The sequence below is a fragment of the Manacus candei genome, unplaced genomic scaffold (genome assembly GCF_025592945.1).
Source record: "Manacus candei isolate 608988 ecotype Guabito, Panama unplaced genomic scaffold, ASM2559294v1 h1tg000013l, whole genome shotgun sequence".
Lineage (NCBI taxonomy): Eukaryota > Metazoa > Chordata > Aves > Passeriformes > Pipridae > Manacus > Manacus candei.
In genome coordinates, this window is record NW_026138061.1 from 8,748,080 (window position 1) to 8,770,274 (window position 22,195).

Here is a 22,195-nt window from a genome sequence, read left to right on the forward strand (position 1 = left end):
TCATTGAATAATATAGTGTTAGGGAACTTCTAAATTTTACAAGTATTTTTATTTTAAAGCTGTTTTTCCATTTACTACTTCTGGGAGGAGATATTGAAAAGCATCTTCATAAATTTTTGTTTGACTGAAATGAAGTGAAGGAAAGCTGCAAACTGACTCCAGCTGTGATTTTATGATCGGAGTAATTTTACTAACTTAAATATCCAGTGAAAGGTGAAACTTGAAATAAAAATCAGTATGATTTTAGAGTGAAGAAAGTGCTATATGGAAAGATAAAGCAGTTGTTGCTGAGGACAACAACTGGAGAGGAGTATCGGTGGGATGCTTTACCTGCTACTGTGGTCAAGGGCAGTAACTTAGTTTGCTGGAAACAAATCCTAGAAACTTCGTGCGGCAGGAAAGCTGTGACATAGTCGCCATTGTGGAAACATGATGGGATGACTCTCACGACTGGAGCGCTGCCATGGGTGGCTACAAGCTCTTCAGAAGGGACAGGCAAGGTAGGAGAGGTGGAGGGGTGACTCTACATGTTAGAGAGTCTCTTTACTGTAGAACTCGAGGTCAGTAACAATAAGGTTGAGTGCCTGTGGAGCAGAATCAGGGGGAAGGCCAACAAGGCTGACATCCTGGTGGGAGTCTGTTACAGACCACCCAACCAGGATGATGAGGGTGATGAATTATTCTACAAGCAGCTGGTGGATGTCTCAGTCACCAGCCCTTGTTCTCATGGGTGACTTCAACCTGCCAGATGTCTGCTGGGAACTCCACACAGCGGAGAAGAGGCAGTCTAGGAGAGCCCTAGAGGTATAGAGGATAATTTCCTGCTCCAGCTGATAAACGAGCCTACCAGGGGTGGGGCCCTGCTAGACCTTCTGTTCACAGAGAGGGGCTGGTGGGAGATGCAGGGGTCGGAGGCCATCTGGGGCACAGTGACCATAAAATAATAGAGTTTTCAATACTCGGGGGTGCAAGGAGGGCCATCAATAAAACCTCTATACTGGACTTCTGCAGGGCAGATTTCGGCCTATTCAGAAGAATGGTTCAGAGAGTACCCTGGGAAACAACCCTTGAAAACAAAGGAGTCCAGGAGGGATGGACATGCTTCAAGAAGGAAGTCTTGAAAGCACAGGAGCAGGCTGTCCCAGTGTGCTGAAAGCCAAGCTGACGGGGAAGACAACCAGTCTGGCTGAACAGGGAGATTTTGAAAGGAAATTAGGGTAAAAAAGAGAGCTTACCAATTATGGAAAAAAAACTTTAGGAATGTAATTAGGTCACGTAGAAAGAAAATTAGAGAGACAAAGGCACAATTTGAACTCAATCTTGCCACTTGTGTTAAGGATAGTAAAAAGTCTTTCTACAGATACATCAATAGCAAAAGGAGGGGCAAGGAAAACCTCCATTCTTGATTGGATATGGGGGAGAACATAGTTATCAAAGATGAGGAAAAGGCTGAGGTATTTAACACCTTCTTTACCTTGGTTTTCAAGAGTAAGACAGGTTGTCCTGAGGACAGCTGGCTTCTGGAGCTTGTAGACAGAGAGAAGAAGCTGGATAGCCCCCCTGTAATCCAGGAGGAAAAAGTTAATGACCTGCTGAGCCACTTGGATCCTCACAAGTCTATGGAACCAGATGGGATCCATCCTAGGGTGATGAGGGAACTGGTGGAAGAGCTCGCCAAGCTGCTCTCCATCATTTACCAACAGTCCTGGCTCACTGAGGAGGTCCCAGATGATTGGACATTGGCAAATGTCTTGCCAATCCACAAAAAGGGCCAGAAGGAGGACCCAGGAAACTACAGGCCCATCAGCCTGACCTCAGTGCCTGGCAAGGTTATGGAGCAGATCATCCTAAGTGCAATCACACAGCACCTCTACAGGATGGACAGGGGATCAGACCCAGCCAGCACGGGTTTAGAAAGGGCAGGTCCTTTCTGACCAGCCTTATCTACTTTTATGACAAGGTGACCCACCTGGTGGATGAGGGGAAGGCTGTGGATGTGTCTACCTGGACTTCAGCAAAACCTTTGACACCGTCTCCCACAGCACACTCCTGAAAAAGCTGCAGCCCATGGCTTGGACAGGGGCACTCTGTGCTGGGTTAGGAACTGGCTGGAGGGTGGACCCAGAGAGTGATGGTGAACGGGGCTGCATCCAGTTGGCAGCCGGTCACTGGTGGTGTCCCCCAGGGATCAGTGTTGGGCCCAGTCCTGTTTAATGTCTTTATTGATGACTTAGATAAGGGGATTGAGTCCACCATTAGCTAATTTGCAGATGACACCAAACTGGGGGGGCGTGTTGATCAGCTGGAAGGCAGGAGGGCTTTGCAGAGGGACCTGGACAGGCTGGAGAGTTGGGCTGATTCCAATGGGATGAGGTTCAACAAGGCCAAGTGCCGGGTCCTGCACTTTGGCCACAACAACCCCCTGCAGCGCTACAGGCTGGGGACAGAGTGGCTGGAGAGCTGCAGGCAGAAAGGGACCTGGGAGTTTGGATTGACAGGAAGCTGAACAGGAGCCAGCAGTGTGCCCAGGTGGCCAAGAAGGCCAATGGCATCCTGGCCTGGGTCAGGAACAGTGTGGCCAGCAGGACTAGGAAAGAGATTCTTCCCCTGTACTCAGCACTGGTGAGACCACCCCTGGAGTACTGTGTCCAGTTCTGGGCCCCTCAGTTCAGGAAGGATATTGAGGTGCTGGAGCAGGTCCAGAGGAGGGCAACTAGTCTGGTGAAGGGACTTGAGCACAAGTCCAATGAGGAGAGGCTGAGGGAGCTGGAGTTGTTCAGCCTGGAGAAGAGGAGGCTCAGGGGAGACCTCATCACTCTCTACAACTCCCTGCAAGGAGGTTGTAGCCAGGTGGGGGTTGGTCTCTTCTCCCAGGCAACTATCAGTAAGACAAGAGGGCATGGTCTTGAGCTCTGCTGGGGAAGTTTAGGTTGGATATTAGGAATAAATTCTTTACAGAGAGGGTAATCAGATTGGAATGGGCTGCCCAGGAAAGTGGTAGATTTTCTGTCCCTGGAGATTTTTAAGATGAGACTGGATGTGACACTTAGTACCATGATCTGGTAACCACGGCGGTGTTGGATCAAGGGTTGATGATCTCAATGGTCTTTTCCAACCCAGCTGATTCTGTGATTCTATGAAACACTATGGGACTACTATAAAGTAGAAATGTCAATTATTATTGCTAATAAAGGCCAAATAGGAAGTATTTAAATTGTATGAATTGGTAAAATGCTATTTTAATGGGAATCAACAATTAGATTAGTACATTTGAATTACTTCCAGACACTCATGAATCTTTTGAGTCTAACACAGTATAAAGTAATTCTAAATGGTATTAGATTTTCTTGAGAATATTTTTCCACATATTAAACTCTTGATTCAAACAATATGTTAATCACAAAATACAAGACTTAACTAATACTTTAACTGGGCACAGTAAAGGTATACTTTCCAGGTTTATAGACATATACCATTTTCTATCATTACTAGTGTTTACAAATCACTTTAGCACAACCTGAGACTTTTGTTATAAGCTTTTTCTCGCCTCCTCTAATGTATGTTTGATAGCTTTATAGATATTGTGCTTCACTTATTCTTTTTATTTTTCTCGTATACTAAAGTGCAAGTATAAGTAATGAAATAACATAATGGGAGAAGTCAGGTTCAAACAAAAATAGTTTTCGTGACATCTTCAAGGGATGATGTGACATGTGGGAGTTAAATTAGACTATTCCTCCCATTTTGTAGTGAATTACTAAATAAGTTATATAATATTAAATAGTAAATGAGTTACTGGGATTTACTTTATTTAGTCTAGTCCATGGTACCCAGATGTAAGAAATAACTTCTTTAATGCAGAGTCAACAAGTTAGTTACCCAGCATTGGGAGTAAAATTATTCAGAATTAAGCTATCTAAATTTTCTGTATGTTTAATGGGGAGGGTTAACTTCCTTCACTGGATTCACCACTGCCGGATGAATAAATTCAGGAAAATCAAAGCCCAAGTGTTGATAAAGATGAAACAAATATTTCAAATTCTCTCAAAGCCATAATAAGCAGTAGAATGTTTCTTTGAGGGCAGGACACAATGATCTCAAGTGCATAGATGGTCATTTTGTTGCTAAAGCGTGTCTGGAAGTGACAATAACAGCACCTGGCTAGAAGGTAGGATTTGCTGAGTGTTTAATGTCTATTTAACTATTAGTGTGTGTTTAATAGAAATTACAGTTAATAGGTACTTAAAAATGTAGCAAAAAGACAATCAAACAGTGTCCCCTGTGATGCTTCAGTACTTGTGTATTTGCAGTATCATACATCAGAGGGATTACTGGCAAGGACCTTTTTATTTCATGCGTCCTTGTCATGGTTTGAGATAGCCCCAAAATCCAATTCCCTAGTCTAAGCCCCCTCCCACATCTCAACCTAATGTGAGATTCTTTTTTTCCAGACAAAACACACCAGACTCCAAATGGGGGAAAGGGAATATATTACAATGACTGTACAAATAAATATTATAATACATTATACACACGATCACAACTATCTCTACCATGACATAAGTATTTACAATGGATCAGATCTCTTCTCCCCTCCAAATAAAAGTCCAGGGGGGAAAGAAGGACAGATCCCTTCCAGTCTCAAAGCAGGAGTCTCTTCTAAGGCAACAGTCTTCTGTCTTCTCCACATGCAGCAACTGATAGCTGGATTTCTGCCAGCACTCACGAGGGAGGCCTCCAAGCTCCCTCGGCCCCTTGACGCAGGTAGAGGGGTCTTCCGTGGGCTTCGTAACCCCAGACAAGGTCATTCCACCACGGTCATATCACGAAGACACAGGGGGGTCTTCATGACGGTCTGGTATCTCCAGAAGATTCAAGCTCCTTGCAGGGCCTCTGTGCCCTGTCTCTCAGGCTGCCACCTTGGCAGCAGTGCAAGGGGGGAGCCAAGGTCACCCCCTCTGCATTCCTCTCGGAGCTCTCTAGCTCCTTTCTGCAGTGCATGTCACACTTCAAGGCTCTTTCAGGCAAGAGTCCATCATCTTCCTCCTTCCAGGAGGTCTCAAAGGAGTTTGGGGGGTGTGGTATCAGTTCTTACCCCCAGAACTCTGTCTCTCTGCTGCTCGCTCTCTTCTGCCGGCTTTCTATCTCAACTCGAGCAACTGAGTCTTCCTTGGCTGCATGCTGTTTCTGCTGCTTCTCCGGTTCAATTCTTATCTCTCCTGGCTCTCTGCCACCGTTTCTCTGGTCAGTGCTGGCTGCTGAAACATCTCCAGGTCCAGTTACAGACACTTAGTCCAGCTTAACACTGTTCCAAGTCTCTGCAGTCCCCCCCCAGCCAGGGGCTGGGAGGGCCCAGAGGCCCCGAGGGGCTCAGAGCCCCTTCCTCGTGGCTCTACAACATGGCCACCTCCCCTCCAACAACCAAACTACAACTCTTCTCTTCCAGTTTACATCTCGCAGGAGCGCCCATTGGACAGAACTTCAAAACTTCCAGGGGTTTCCACCCCTTGGGCTCTACCACTTTTCTTAGCCTCTGGGAGAAAACAAGATTCAAACCACTACAGTCCTGAAAATAAAACACTTTAACTCTGTTTCAAAGCTGAAAATACTCAAAGTTTAGAGACAGATATGTGGGAGGTTCAGTGCTCATTTGTGCACACCATTATCCTGAGTATATTGGCAGTCTCAACACCAAAAGATGTTCTTATGGGTACTGGGTTATAGAGGACATTCAAAAGACTTCTGAAAGGTAGAGAGGTGACAGCATGGTAGTGAGGAGGGAAAATAAAGACAAAAAGACCTTTCTTGTGTTTCAGAATATGAACAGGTAGTCAAGGCTGACATGGACTGACAGATGACTGTTTTGATAACTTGCAACTTGTTGTAAAGTTTTTATAAAGAAAATAAAACTAGTTAGTAGGCTCTTAGCCAAGACCTGGCAGCTGAACTCTGGGTTGCAGAATGATGTCCTTGAGCAAAGAAACAAGCATTGAAAGGGGTCTAGGAGCCGTGATGTTTGATTTGATGGTAAGGTATCTTGGTGAATGTGATAAAACAGAGCCGAAATGTCCTGATTTGGCTGAAATATGTAGAAGAATTAATTAAATTTTAGTAATTGCACCAAGGTTTTTTAATTCATAGGTGAGACAGTTGTAGAAGAGAAAGCATAGAAAACAGACCCTCTGTGCAGTTTATTCAGAGGCCTAAGAAGCAGGTGATTACTCCTCAAAAATAATTGATTAGGTGATGGAAAGGCCAAGAAAGTGAAAGAACAAAATTTCAAAATCAGCTTTATTCAATTTTATTCTGTCCTGTCACTAGTCACCAGAGAGGAGATCAACAACTCCTGCTCCACTGCTGCTCTTGAGGAAGACAAGGGCACCCCTCAGCCTTCTCCATTCCTTTGTTTCTGTTGGATCCATCAGATAAGCCTCAGCTGTCATTTCTAGTATGAAGTGCCTTATCTACTTAATTGTTCCTGATCTGTAAGCTGTTCTAGACTGCATCATCTTTGACATAATTTCTGTACTTCCAGTTATTTTGGTTTTCTTCAAAATGAGGAAACAAGACTGCGAATATACACAGTTGACTAACGAAGTTGTATGCACTCTTCTTTTTTTCTAATCTTCTTATATTTTCTAATATTTTCTATGTTCTACATATTCCAATATTTCTATTTTTTTTAATATTCTAATATGTATAATTTAACATCCTGACCTCTGGGCCAATCTTATTTCTAGATGTTCTGTATTTAGTCATACAGCAGAACCTAGTACTTCATATAACGTTGGGATGTTTAAATTTATATATGCATATGTATTAGCTCCCAAGTGTCCCCTTTTATAATCTGGGGGTTTTTTGCTATTTTCCTTTCTGAAACGTTCAGATTGGGATTCAGCTACAGATTAAAGAGCAGGCATCTGAACCCTGTTGCAATTCATAGAATAACAGTGCACTTTTATTTGTTTCTTTTGTTCTGTAATTTGTCTCTAGAACATTGGCAGCACTATCCAGTGGATTACTGTAAGAACAGCTCTTCAATGAGAACATTGTCTAGTCTTTTTTATTGTGCAGCAAAATCTTCATGTATACATACATGTATACATTCATAGGTACACATTTGCACTGGTGATCTAGGCTCACTCTGGCAGATTCCTGATTCTGGAAAGTTTGAAGGACTTTGGTTATCTCTGACCTGCTTTTATCAGGATTTTTTTTTTTTAATTAGCATTTTTCCTTTGAGGTTAGAGTTGGGTTCAGCCCTTCAAGCGATACCTCTTTTAAAACCTGTTCTACCCTTACTGAGCCCCTTTTGCCCTTTCTTGAGCTTTTCTTTTTTGACAATTTTGTGTTTGCTCTGACTTCCCATAGAATTTGTCTTCCCATATGATGTATATACATTTTACTCATTTAAACAGTTTTAAACATAATTCATGTAGCTGCTCTTTTCAATTTAAGCAACACTTGAGTTGATCTCTTGTTTTTGCAAAGGTATGCAAAGGTTCCTGTTCAAGTGGTTCCTCAATATTTTGAGTTTCTGTTCACTGTTAAATGTCAATCAAGCTTTAGTTCCCTGATAACTTCCTGAAGGAACAACAATTTACAGTTTCTAAAAATTTGCTCTTAGCATCATTCCCTGACATGACTCCAATCTTTGTGGTGATGATTGAACTCTCCTGTCACTGGGTTACCTTTCTTGATGCCTTTTTAGTCTCTTCCAGCCTGGTGCAGTAGCCATCTGAGTGATGTAATACACTCTCAGATTATTCATTCCTCCTACAGTAACTCCTAGAGTTATAAGTTAAAATCATAAATGATCTCATAAGAGAAATATTATTTCCCATCCATCACCATTCCAATCCTATTAACTGTATTTAGAAATGCAGAAAAGACCTCATCACATGGATCTGGTGTTCTAATTACTCCAAGAATAGATTTATGCTAGCTTGAAAAACTGTACTTTTTTTCTTCCCTCAAATGCTTTTCCATGTTTTTCAGCATGTCCTATTTCCTGCTTTCACTTGCACCCTATCTGAAGGACGCTACGATTATGCCTAGTGATTCTTGAATCTTTAATGCCTTTTTTTGACTTGGTATTGACTATTGTCTATGCCAATAGGTTCATTTCCCTTTCTTCAACTTCACTTGGAAAGTATCACATTTGCTATTTCTTTATATTACTTCAGCAGGCTGTATCTGGGAACTTCACTGCTCACCCCTGCCCCCACTACAATGAAGTCAAATAAGCAGCTGGTACCCTGTCGTGAGGAGACATTCTACAGATTAGCCAAAACCAAGTAATAAGAACAGTTTTAAATCACTTACTCTCTAGGCTTGTTTAAAATACTTTGTGACTGCGTTTTGATCAGTAATTAGAATTAATAAAATCAGTCCTGATGGTCTCTACATTTTTGCATTCCTCATTCAGTGATGCAGTTTTTGAAATACTGGTTATTTGTGATAAAACGATTGCCTTGTTTTCTGATTACTTCACCAATGTGAAGTTATATGAAATGGGATAGGAAATCTTAAGGCCTAATCTGGACCTTTATAATATTGTTTAAGTTGGAAATTTCTACTGAAATCAGGACAGTATTATCACTCAATTACTACTCTTGAGATTAATTAAATAATGGTTTGATAATAGAAAGGTAGTGTAGAGCTTGTGCTTTGTTTCCTTCTATGTATCTGTTAGAGTGTACAGTGAGGGTCTGACTTCCTTGGAACAAGTCTATATGCCCACAGCAGTCATTTAGACTCAATTGTAGTCCATGGGGTGAAATTATCTCCTTTAAAAAGGAGATGTCTATTAACAATGTTTAAAAGAGAATAAATTGTGCCAGTTTCTCACAGATTGTACCTCTAAGTATCTGCCTTTACTACAGGGAGGCAGGAGGAGAGGCCATCTCTAAAAAGATCGAATGTTTTTGAAAACGGGTTTAACTGAAGTCTCATATTTTTCATCCATATGTTAAGTGACCAAAGTAATGGGATGCAAGTTAATGTTTATCACACTTTCAGAATTTTTAAAACAAATATACTGTTATTTCCTGTTTTTAAATGCATATAGAACATCAGGTTATATCCTATAATCACCCTGCACATTTATTACATGTTTGGATGTTTACTGCAACATCTAGAAGTCTCTTCAGAACCAGAAAAAGTGTAATTTTTGTGACCCAGTCAGTATCTCACATGCAGTGTGATTTTTGGATTGTGTTTAGGAGCTTGCATGGAATCAGAAAAGAGTTGCAACTGATTCCTCTGTGCAGGGTTTGAGTATGATATAGCCTGACACCTTCAAATTAATCTGTTATTCCATGATTGAGATTTCATGTGCTAGAAGTTAAAGTCTAGTGAAGTTGTCTGATTCCAGCATATTGTTTTGGGTGTGTCTGTGTATGTGAGAATGGCTCAAGCCAGTGCAAATTTCATCACTGAATCCTGTGTCTAGTGTGTATTCTTTGCATAATGTGCGTAGTTGGATTTAAACATACAGAAAAATGACAAACTCTAAATCTCTTTTAGACTTTTTCTGGCTGTAGCAAAGCAAAATTGCCATGGTGTGCAGGAGGGAGGTGTTGGAAGGGAGGCCCAGTGTCTGATGTTTAATGGTAAGTGACCCATGTGTTCACAGGGGCCGTGGAGGGGTGCCTCCACCACCAGCAGGAGTACCCAGAGGGGCACCAGCACCCAGGGGAGTGCCTCCCAGCAGAGGACCAGTCAGTCGTAGCCGGGGACTTCTGGCACCCAGGGCAAGAGGAGTCCCCCCTCCTGCAGGATACCGGCCCCTCCCGCCGCCCCCGGCACAGGAGACCTACGGGGAATATGTAAGTGGAGCAGTGACATACTGTGTGTAGTGTGGAACTGTGGAGAGATGAGCCTATCCCTTCAGAACTCTGTAGAATCTCTTTAATTAGTACCTAATTAAGTCTTGCATCTGTAGCAGACGTGGTCATCTCTCTTCACTTTTTCAGACTTGAGCTGTTTCTTATTAAAAAAACCACTTCAGGTTATGTATATACACTACCATAAAGACATTGTGCATTTGGCAAAATAGTTATGTACCTCTTAAATGTACCTCTTATATTAGATTTCTGCTTTACAAAAATCTGAAAAATCACAATACTGTAGACTTTTAATTCTCAGCTAAAACAAAATAATATTCTTCTTAAACCTATCTTTGGGATCATAAAGCTGTTCAATGATTAAACAAATAAAATATTTTTATGAAAGCTTCAGAACTAATCCTAAAATTTTTACAAGGTACAGTGTACCTCAATAAGCCATACATATTTATCTTTATTTTATTAAACATTAAAATCATGTCAAAATGTTTTTTATATTGTACATGACAAAATGATGTGGTTATGAATTGTTAAGGTAAACTTAAACTGGACTTACAGAGCAGTAAGATAAAGAAAAAAGATCATTAAATCAAAATTATAGTCATGAAAATGGACTTACAAAAATAATATCTTCAAGGAGAATGTTTTTAATGTTTTTTATTTATTGAAGCTTTGTGTGCCCTCTTTACAGCCAAGTGTGTCTGGACTTTGTTATTTAGACTAGATAAAAAGGAGTTCCTGAGTTCCAGAAAATGGTTTTGCTATTTAGACATTTTTTGTTTCTCTCAACCTTTCTTTCACCTGCTTGCTCCCTCTCTTCTTTCACTGGCCCCTGCCAAAACCCTCTACATAAATCTCGGCCTTTGTCCTTTCAAACAGAAACTCAGTTTTCTATATAGCACTTACAACTTTATGCAGAAAAGTTTAATGTCATTGGTATAAACATTTATGCATATAACTGAACAATTCTGAAGAAGTTAATGTAGTTCCTTAATTTTGAGGAAGAATACTTGAACAACATGTCTAAATTTCCCCTGGCTATACTTGACTAGTCAAAGTGGGTGCTGCAAATGAGTGATTCTGTCACAATGCTTTTAAAGGAATCAGTCCTCATTAAACAGCCTGTTTCCAGGACACACACTCTAGAACATATGGAGATATGATAGAATATAAACCTATTTGAGTAAATTCATATTTATATATAATCTGCTATTTATAGCAGGTATTTATAGAAGTGGCATGGAAATAACAGCTTTTTGAGTCATTCTCTGAGAAGTAAAGCATAGATCAGGATACTAAGTAGAAAATAGCACAGTAAAGAAAAACAGTGCTATGCTAAGTGACTTCTAAAAGGAATGTTCTCTAGAACTGGATCACTTATCTTCCAAACAAGATACCTTAAATAGGATAGATATACTTAAAGCTGTAATTGATAAAGCAGTGCTAGATGGTCCACTTTAAAATTACTCTATTTCTTTTCTCCTTTGATAAAATGAGGTTTCTTCAGAAGGGAGTTTAGCTAGGACACAAACCATTGGTGTATTGTGTGTTCAGTGTTAAATTTAACACATGACATTTTACCTGTCCGTTCACAGTACATTATCAAAGTGCTTTAACTGTATCTTCTACAGGTTAAGGTAGCATGGTAGGAGTCACTAGTAGTATTTCTGCCCTTTCCCTATTAATTCCTCTTTAGCTATATCTAATATTAAAACACTACTTTGCCAGGCTGAGCAGAGTAAGGTCTCACTGGTTGAGAAGTGTCTGTAGGATAAGAACATCAGTAAGACCAGGGGTATCATAAGAAGATATTTTAAGCAGCATCAAAGCTTTGGAGACTGGAATATCCAGAGATTATAGAGAAGCCTTTACAAAAGTATAGGGTTTGTATGGCCAGGTTTTGATAAGTGGGTGGGGTACAGAGGTGGCTTCTGTGAGAAGCTTCTGGAAACTTCCCTACGTCCAACAGAGGCAATGCCAGCCAGCTCGAAGGTGGACCTCCTGCTGGCCAAGCCCATCAGCAATGGTGGTAGTACCTCTGGGATAATGTATTTAAGAAGGAGGAAAAACCTAAGCTAGAGAAGTCTATTCCTAAAGGGCTTCACCCAGTGGAAGAGTCCCACGCTGGAGCAGTTCATGAAGAACTGCTGTCCAAGGGAAGGGCTCACACTGGAGAAGTTTGTGTTGGACTGTCTCACATGGGAGGGAACCCACACTGGAATAGGGGAAGAGTGTGAGGAGTCCTGTCCCTGAGAAGGAAGGAGCAGCAGGGACAACATGTGATGAACTGACTACAGCCCTCATCCTGCACTGCTGAAGGGGAGGAGGTAGAGAATTTGAGTGGTTGAGTCTGGGAAAAAGGGAGGAGTGGGGGGAAGGTGTTGTAAGGTTTAGTTTGTATTTCTCTTTTTCCTACTCTGATTTCATTGCTAAGAAACTCATTTCCCCCAGTTGGGTCTGTTTTGCCTGTGACAGTAACTGGTGAGTGATCTCTCCCTGCCCTTATCTCAAGCCGTGAGCTTTTTGTTAAATTTTCTCTTTACAGCTGAGGGAAGGGACTGACAGAGTGGCTTTGGTGTGGGCACCTGGTGTCCAGTCAGGGTCAACCCACCACAAGGAGGCTTTCCATTGAGGATTGGAAAGTCTGTAAGGATTCATGAAGCTTTTCATTCCCTTAGGCTTATAAACCCCTGCTTTGTACTCATTAAAATAATGTGAAAGTGTGCAAGTTCAGGAGGAAGCAAACTGCTGATGGAAGCCTTGAACCACTCACTTCTGTAACTCTGCAAATATCTCGAAAGGTGATTCAGGGCTTTCAGTGTGTAAAGTCCTTGCTCGTTTCTTTTGTAGAGTGCTATTAAGTGTGTCTTGTGACAGACAATGAATCACAAGGAGCCTCCCTTTTCCTTCACTCGCTCCCTTTGCTAACTTTTTCTGTAGTCCTTGAAACCAATGAATTTATAACATCTATGAGTAATTTACTCAGTTCTGTTTCTTGCCTATTGTGATCTCTCCTTCCTCTTCTTGATTAAGTAGTTTTCTAAAAGACAATAACAAAGTGGGAAGGGTATTACTTATTTCATTCTGACAAGTTGAGTTAATTTTGGAGGCAGTATCTCACATGGGGAAAATTATGTCACAGGCAAAAAGTCATTAATTTGAGTGTAGATGTGTTTTAATGTGGGCTCAAGATCAAGAAAATTGGGTGACCATTGCTGTCCTGTGTTTAGAACTCATAGGTGAGTTTTCCAGATGTTACCCATTATAGAAAGTTCTGCTCAGATATAGGCTGCCTCTGTCATCTGTCAGCTTTCTGGGGTCTCTGTAATGCTGGCTCTTGAATGCTTTGGGTTTCTCTGCAGAATTCACATAACCTTATCAGACCAGCAGCAACACCTGCACATTTTTCCAGCTCAATGTAACTAGTTTTCCCATTCCACTGTTGCCAGTCTTACTTATGTATGTCTCTCAGCCCCAGTACCCATTCCTCCTGGGACATCACCATATTGTTAGTACCATGATGAAGGTTTTGAAGCCACTAAATGACAGTTCCTTATCGTTTTCTCTGAAAATGTCTCTCTAATAGCTGTAGCATCAGCTTAGATAGCAAATATTCAGGCCTCTACAGCCAGCCAGCTTTATAATAGCTCTGTTTGCTGTGATAAACTTTCTCTGAAAACTAACACGTCTCCTATTTTTATTTCCTCAACTGCTCAGGTCAGGAGAAAACCTAATATGACATGGGAAGCATGGTCAGAATTATTTTTATAATACTTGGATAAGGGAAACCATACTAGGTGGATGCTTCATTTATTGAAGCACAGATGGTTTCAGGGACATCTTTCCTCTTAATTTTATTCAAATTGTTCTCATTGAATTATACTGTGTAATAGATAAAAATATTTTTATGTATTGTCAAGTTGACAGTTTATTCCGTTAAGATAAGAAATAGAAGCCGTATTTAAATACTAGCTGAAAATGTTAAGCTTTTCCATAATTTTTCAATAAGCAGAAAATCAGTAACAGTGTGCTAGCAATTCACTGCTCTTTAATAAGGTCAATTCCTTAGTGAATGTTCAGACAACATGGGTTAGAACAGAACTGCTCAGTCTGTTACTGTCTCTTAACAGTTGCTGCTCTTTGCCTCTTCCTATTGTCCTCCTCTTAACAGCTTCAGACCTCTCAGACTTTTTTTCCTAATTAGTAGCACAGCAGTGGGACTGAAGCTTTTTAAGAGTAGGCTTTTATTTGCTGCTGTTTTTATTTTACAAAGGTAAATGTTTTGTAAATATTCTGTCAATATTTCACTTCTGTACTTTGCATGAATATATTTGTTATGCTGTGTCAAGTCCTGCTTTGGCTGCTTAAATGTGTTAAATGCAAAGTGAGATTTATCAGAGTTCCTAATCAACTTTTTAGGCATTAAAAATTAGACTTTAAGTGGCAGTGTGGAATGTCTGTACTGAAAAGCAAAACTCATCAGTCTAGCATGTTATGGCCAAGATTCACTTCAACACTATGTTAGAAAGCAATCAGATCTAAATATTCCTCCCAGTTCTAGGGTAAGTTTGTGGCAGAGCTTTAGTTCTGTTTGTGGCAATTTCATTAATGTTTTTTTGGGTTCAGACAAGGGCTACCTCAGTGGCAGATCTTTCTAATGCACTGACCACATGTGTAATTTCTAGCAGTTAATGCTTCAATTAGAATGCTCTAATGACATTGCTTTGTGTAATAAGAATTGAAATTAAGATGAAATGTCCACTAGTAAGAGACCGAGGGAACCTAATGAATGTTAAGTAACTTGTAACTTGAAAAAGAACTTTATGAACTATCTCCAATTACATGCCAAGATTATTTTAGCTTAAAGACACAGGCTGCTCAGAAGGATGTATAGAACAGTTGGATGCAAAAAAGTTACATGATAAACTTCTAAAACTACTCTTTAAAATCTGTGTTTAGTTATTTGCTGATTCTGCAAGACCCTAAAGCTTAGGGATTATTGTTTTTAAAGCTTTATAGTTCCTGAAGTAAGTAGGACTTAGGGGAAGTTGGTTCACAAATAACATTTGGCTGGATGGCTAAGAAATTAATTTCATGATCCAGTGATTATTATAAAATATGAATGTAAGTATCCATTAGTGAAAAGAATGATTGCAAAGTCTAACTATTTACAGGGGAGTACCCATTCAGCTGAAAAACCTATAGCCTATTATTTAGTTCACTTTCTTTAGAAAGCTACTGCAAATTCTGCTTTAATCTGCAGCCTTGAGCTTGAATTCCCTGTCTCCTTTTTGAGATCATAATTACTTGAGATTCTGAAAAACTGAAAATTAGGATTAATGTGGAAGCAGTTTCTTGGAGCTATTAATACATTGCTGAATTTGCATGGTGAACTGTTTTTAACGTAAATTTTTCTCATTAACGTTCACTTGCTGTTTGTGGTTGAAGAAGGAAAGATTGATAGGAAAAAAGAACAAAAATTCTATATACCATATTAAAAAACCCCAATTTTTTAATTTAGAAATAAATGCTTCTTTAAGTTGAGGTGGCAGAATATTACCCAAAGTAAGGGCTAGTCTAGATGATATAAGACTTTGAAAAGAATGTAGATTCTTGAATGGAGATCAAGTATAACTTCAATGTTGCTTTGCAACAGTTACACCATGTTTTAATTTACCTTTGTCTTCTGAATGTTGTTAACTTCCTAATGACAGTCAGCATTTTAAATCAGTGGTTTTGTTTGCTTAGTTGTTTTGAATGTGAAGCTTTTTGTTTGGGTTTCTGGAAGCTACTGAAGTAGCTTCAGTTTCTGAGAACTGGAGAAATTCTTTTGTCCATGGTGTTTCTGTTCCCCTCTGTGGATAATGTGGTTTGCACTTAGGTATTACACACTTTTTTAAGCAGTGTGTTTTCTGAGTTCTGGCTTTTCAGAAGTGCTAAGACTATTCCTAAAGTCAGGGTGAATTTGAGTAAGACTTTTGGAAAGAAAGTGCATAACATGAAAACATTATTTCTTGGCTTCCCCCCCCCTCATTATAATGTTCTTTTTCATGCTAAATAGGACAAGCAAGAAGAGATAAATGTACATGTTTCAGATTTTAAACCCGCCCTTCAATTGTTTTGTTTTACTTTACATCTTTGACCTTGTCTGGGATTTTCAGGATGAGATGGAGTAAGAGAGAATGGAAAATATTTCCATTTTCCCAGGAACTCAGGTGACATAGGCTGTGGAAACAGAAGAATATTCTGGAGAAAAGGTTGAAAAGCTTTTCCACTTGCCTATCTCAAAGTTCACCTATCAAGTTCATATAAAAATCTTTTCAAAGTATTTTAGTTTAAGCTGCTCATCTAAAACTTGGTGTTACTGAATGAGTTGTCCTTCTGATTCCGACACTGCTTCCTGCTGTTGTGCATAGAAAACAGACTTGTTTTGGTCTGGCAGTAATTTGCTTTAAATGTTACTGTCTAAAGTCATTACCAACTCCTCGGGGGTTTTTTGAGGTGCATGAAAAACAATCCTCTAGCACATCTCTCATTCCAGGAATACCTTATTTGTTCTGGTTGAATATGTACTAGGCTTCTTCTAGATGAAAACAGATGAAAATTTCCAAAATAAGAGCTTACAGTCTGTGCATGTTTGCTGCTAATGTCCTTAATGAGAGCACTCAGACTTTAGATGGTAGTAGCTACCCATATTTGATTTGATTGCACCATATTCCCTGTTGATTAAATGATGGGAGTGATGTTACTTCCACGTAACAAAATGGCTGTTCTTTCCCTTTGCAATTCTAATTTAAAAAAAAAAAAATTCTTCATTGCACTGCACTGATGTTGTTTTGTGTTTTCTCCTTCAAGTTAATCTCTGCACATTTTTTTTTAAATTTGATAATTTTTATCTGAAAGGAATACATTCCTCCAGTATTCTGGGATAAAGTACCTGGGGTAAGTATTAGTTTCAGAGAATGATGAGGGAAAGAAACAACCACCTTTATCACCTAGTGGTAGAGGCCCTAATTTTTTCCCTTGGATGGATTTCCTTAGATGGGAACAGCTGGAAAATTGATTTCTTATTGAATTCACAATTTTTTTTTCTAGCACTGAAAATTACTTTTTTGTTAAAAACTGTTTTTACCCTCTTCTTTCTTCCACTGTTGTTCTTTGAAATATTGTTCGATTTCCCTAAAAAGGGTCCAAACACTAGTCTGTCAGTGTCGCTGCCATCAGATTTTAACTTAAAGCCACCATTTCCTATTCCCCACCAACATGGATGTGTTTAGAGTACTGTTATAATTAGAAAGAAGCACTGATGAGCAAGACTTAGCATGATTTATAATGTTTTGGGTACTACAGATGCTTTGGCAAGGATTGCTTTTATAATTTTTTGACCTGTGATAGTAACTTAATGTATTTGAAGGGTGCTTATTTACCCATTGCCTTTGATTCTGTTCGTGAAAAGTGTCTGCAGTTCACAGGGAGAAATTCCAGTTACCAGTGCTGCTCTTTGGATTTATCTCAACTGTGGGCACTATCATTGAGACCACTGCAGATAGAACCTCTCTTTAAGAAGAAATGCTTATAGGTTGCCTTAATAAGGGAGCTTATTACTAAGATTTGAGATTTTACAGAATAGTTTCATACTCTTTTCAAATGATCTGTCTTGATTCCGTTTATAGAGTGAAGATACGATCTTGTTTGGCCTTTTGGTTTTTGGACTGGAATAGGAAATATGGCTTTGCCACTAAGCTTTCTAATGTCTGAGTGTCTTTAGGAATAGCTCTTTATGATTTGTGTAATATGAATAGAGAGAGAAGGCCATTGTATTGCATTTGGTAGGTAGTAGAAATGTAGACACTGTCATCCATGTGAAGAATAATGGCTTTAGATATAAAAATGAATGCTTTCGTAAGTACCTGAAAGATGCCAAAAAATCAGCGGGAAAAATGCAATGAAAGATTCTTATGGAGGTGTAGTTCTTCCTGTATTATAGAAATCTGTATAGCAATGCTTGTACTCAGTAGAATGTACTTAGTACAGTGGTGTACTTTAGTACAGGATATCTGTGCATATAAGTTCTGTCCTGTCCATTTTCATTATATATGTGTAAAAATGAGTTATTTTCATTTAAGTTAGCGTGTTATTTTATAGTAATGAAACATGCCAGATGGCCAAGGATATTTCACCTAAATACTAAATGAAGTCAAAGAAAACATTTACTGAAACCACAGGAGGTCTGATTCAGAAAGAAAGTACTCAAGTAGTGTGGATCTAATTTAAAATGTAAAACATTCTGCATTGGCTGACCCTATTTGTAACCTCCTGAAAGAGCAAGTTTTCAAATAGTGTATGACTAAGAGCAAATACTGTCAGACCTAATTCAGGGAAAGCTCTGAAACATACTTCAGCTGCCCCTGCCTAATTGCTACTTCAAGGGAACTGTGCACAGTAAACACATTTTGAAATTTGAATATCTTATCTCTTAACAGAACAAGCCATTGAAAGCAAAACCATTCTATTTTTGGAACATGTTGCACATGTTTATCTCTGTTTCAGTGTAAACTTTGGAGTTTATAACTGTAAATATTAGGGGAAAAGTCTTTACTGTGAGGGTGGTGAGGCACTGAAACAGGTTTCCCAGAGAGATTGTGCATGGCCCATCCCTGGAAGTGTTTAAGGCCAGGTTGGATGGGGCTCTGAGCAGCCTAGTCTAGTGGAAGGTGTCCCTGCCCATGTCACACAGCTTGATCTTTAAGGTCTTTTCCAACCCAAACCATTCCCTAATTCTGTGAAATATGGAAATAAAAAGGAATTGATCTATTTAAGCAGATTATAGTAATCACAACAGCACATTTTGATAGCTTTAATTCTGAGTGACTGGAGTCCCGTGTATAAACTACAAACCAGATATCTTTCCATTCAAGGCTTACAAGAGCCACCTTCAACAATATTATAATGCAGGGTCTAATTTCAGCAGTGCTGAACTTTTAAGTAGCTCACAAAGTGGTGAACAGTAGTGAGTCCTGGGAAAAAGTTCTCTGGAAGAGGAATGCGAATACTAGAAACACTTCAGTCTCATATAGCATGGACTTCCTCAAATTTTCCTTTTGTTATGCTGGACATTTTGGGAAGGATCTCCTTATTTCAAAACTACTTTGTTCCTTTGTCTTCAAGAAGTCAGTTACACCATAATTTCAAAGTAGTCTGTTATCCCCTTTCCTTCATGATCAAAATAGTTTACACAGATGTGAATAATGGGAATGATTGCTTAAGAATTCTCCAATGATTCCTTAGTGGCAAAGCTTTCCTGACATGTTAGAAGATTAATTTCAGTCCTCTGCTTTCATTTGTTGCCACTGCTGGATATGCACAGCCTGAAGTTTGGAAGCTCGTCTTAGGGATGGCTCATTCACAGTTGGGAGATTCTATGAGAGGAGACCAAATGTCATGTAAATGTTCTGGAAAAGAGCAAATAAATTGGCTCAGGCAGATTCAGCTGTTGATCAAGGTCTGTATTGTTAACAGATGTCTGTATATTGCATCAATAAGTAATAAGGTGCTTGTTTGGAGTAACTGCCAGGAGGCAGTGGTTTGGGGGATTGGTCTGTGGCTTATCAAGAGAAACTCGTATTTGATAAGCAAGAAAACACTAAGACTTCTAATTTTTAGTTTCAGGACAGTGAATTACTGAAAGAGAAAACGCATTTCCTTTTCAAGTGGGACACTACTTATCCATGGATCTCTGTGCAGCAGACAATTGGAAGAATTCTAGTTTCTTCTTCCCAGCCGATGAATAGAGTCACTCATTTGTGCTGGCCAGTATTCACAGACAGCCTTCTCCTAATCACTGCTGGGAAACAATTATTTGCACTGATCTAGCAGTGGTGAAGCTACATTGATGGACAGATTGCCTGTTTTCCATATAAACTTGCTAAAAGCTCTCAGGAATTTTATTTTCCTATCAGTTATTTTGAGGATGTCACTGGCTTCTGCTGTGGAAAGCTTTTCTTACCATGCCTAGAAAGCTGTCAGATTCCCATCACTGGAGATGTTTTCAACTAGAGTTGGACAATCCATCATTTATCATTCCTATCTAATTGCTACTACTGGCCAGTTTTGTTTTCTGTCATTGCTGAAAGATTCTTAAAGGTTCCTTTTCCTGGAAATGTTGGTTCTTTATGAAACTTGATCCTTACATTGCCAGGGTTTGATACACACTTACTCAGAAAATACTGTATATATATAATATTTATATGATGAGGATGCCTGATTTTAATTTTTCTGGTCCCTCAGTCTTCAAAGTGTCTTCTCATTAGGTCAGACTCATCTTGCAAAAGCTGGAGAAGATACCCCTAAATATCCATTAAGGTCTTTGGATATTTGGATAGGATTTGAATATTAGGATTTACTATGAATCAATACAAAGGATATGCCATTTCTACTTTTCCTTTGTTTAGCTCAGGTATATTATTAGACAAAACAGTAAATTGATGACAGTTCCTTGGATTTCTATAGTTGATCCTTCTCTGGGAAAACACAGCATAATTGTCACTTGTTTTTATCTTCAGCTACAAACCATACAGAAGTTTGAGTTAGTGCTTTGTTCAAATGGTGTTTAAATCCAGTGCTGTTTTGGGAAGAGTGTTACAGTGTATACTTACATAGTGTGAATAATGTGGAGAGGAGTAAGAAATCCTTTACTTCTAGTTTCTTAATGGCTGCTAAACTCCCACAAGTTGAAGAGCATACAGAGGGCATTCAAAGTAGCAGAACCATCCTTCTTTCTAGTCTTATTTCTGGGAAACTTCTTTCCTATCTGTAATCTACATAGAAAATTGAATTTATTATCCAGAAATAAGTCAGCTACCTAAGTCAGGTACATAATATTTATTCAGATGTTTTGATTCCTGAGATGCGTCCCAGAGCTTTCCTGAAGATTGGTAGTTCACTCAAATTCAAGACCATGAGGGTATGAAATGTTTGTACTGCCTCTGCACAAGCCAGGTTAAATGAAGAAAAATCTTTTAAAGCACATTGCCAATAGTTCAAAATACCCTTTAAGAAATTATGTTCCTAGATTTGTAGATGGAAGTAGTCTGTATTAGTATTAAAATTTTGCCACTTCATGATGTACATATGCTATACATACATTTCAGGAGAAATTGTCTTTCATAGGTGGAACTCAGTTACTACTTTGTTTCTGGAGTGTGCTTGTGGTTAATATTACATTTCTTTTACATCATTTCAGGAGTATGATGATGGCTATGGAGCTGCTTATGATGAACAAAGCTATGATTCTTATGATAACAGCTATAGCACTCAAGCACAAAGGTAAGCCTCCAAATCAACTGTAACTACTTTTGAAAAATTCTGTAGTTAGCCAGTTAGTTTTACTTAAAGGTTTTCAAAACAACAAAAATTTTGAGAGGCTTTTTAGAAATAACTACCTGTGTTAGTTGTTTTTAGTATCACATAAGTATAAAAGTTAAGTTTCTCAGTGTCTGAAAAAAAAAAAACAGAACTGATAACTTGAAACAGTTTTAGTGATGCCAAATCATAAATCAGAAAGTTTTCAAAAGTTCAGGAAATTCAGGAAAACTTAATTCAGATTCATTTTAGGAGGGAGGAATAAGCAAGGAGGGGAGAGGAGAAAAAGAAACTTAAAAAAGGTATTAAATCTCCTGAAACATGACACTGATTGCATTTCCTTACTACTTTTAACAAGGTTATATTCCAGTATTTTACCTTTATTTGACTGTAATAACAGTACACCCTTGTGTGTGTTTTACTTCTCTGTGGAATTCCTTGTGACAAATTTGAATTGCTTGTCACTTGTTTCCTTCCCCCACTTCATTCTCAGCAGTATTTTTAAGCACTTCTTATTTTTTTATTTAAAATTTTACTTTCTTCAAAGGAGTCACTATTTGGCAATTCCATGAATTACAAAGAATACTAATGTGTCCCAGTGTTGGGAAAAATGCTATGAAGTAAATATATGCTTCCTATAGGTAGAACTTAATGGCAAAAATCACATGACAGACATAGCAGCTTGGTTGATCATTCCTGCTGTTGGGTACTTCCAATGTGCCTGTCTCAAAAAGGAACTTCTGTACACCTTTTACTGAATTGTAATTTATTTTCACTATTTTCTCTTGGACCAAGCTTTTGTAATTTGCTCAGTAGTAGATTTTGTAATGTCTTTGAGAATGTTTTGAAACTTTTATGGCAGTGTTATGACATGTCTCTGAGGCAGGGTAACTGAGGTTCCTGTTAATAAATACTTTGGGGTGAATTAGAGTAAAATGGCACTGAATGGCAGGTGTATATGAGGCCAGATGTATTTTAAAACAATT

At 39.0% G+C, this 22,195-nt stretch overlaps 1 protein-coding gene across 2 annotated transcripts in view; it reads left to right on the forward strand.

Moving 5' to 3' along the window:
* Positions 1–22,195, forward strand: part of KHDRBS3 (KH RNA binding domain containing, signal transduction associated 3) — a 99,421-nt gene that overhangs the window by 54,368 nt on the left and 22,858 nt on the right. For both annotated transcript variants that reach the window (XM_051778576.1, XM_051778577.1), the window contains exons 6-7: positions 9,638–9,830; positions 21,091–21,173. In XM_051778576.1, the coding sequence (XP_051634536.1) occupies positions 9,638–9,830; positions 21,091–21,173 (276 nt within the window). The remainder of the gene's footprint in view (positions 1–9,637; positions 9,831–21,090; positions 21,174–22,195) is intronic.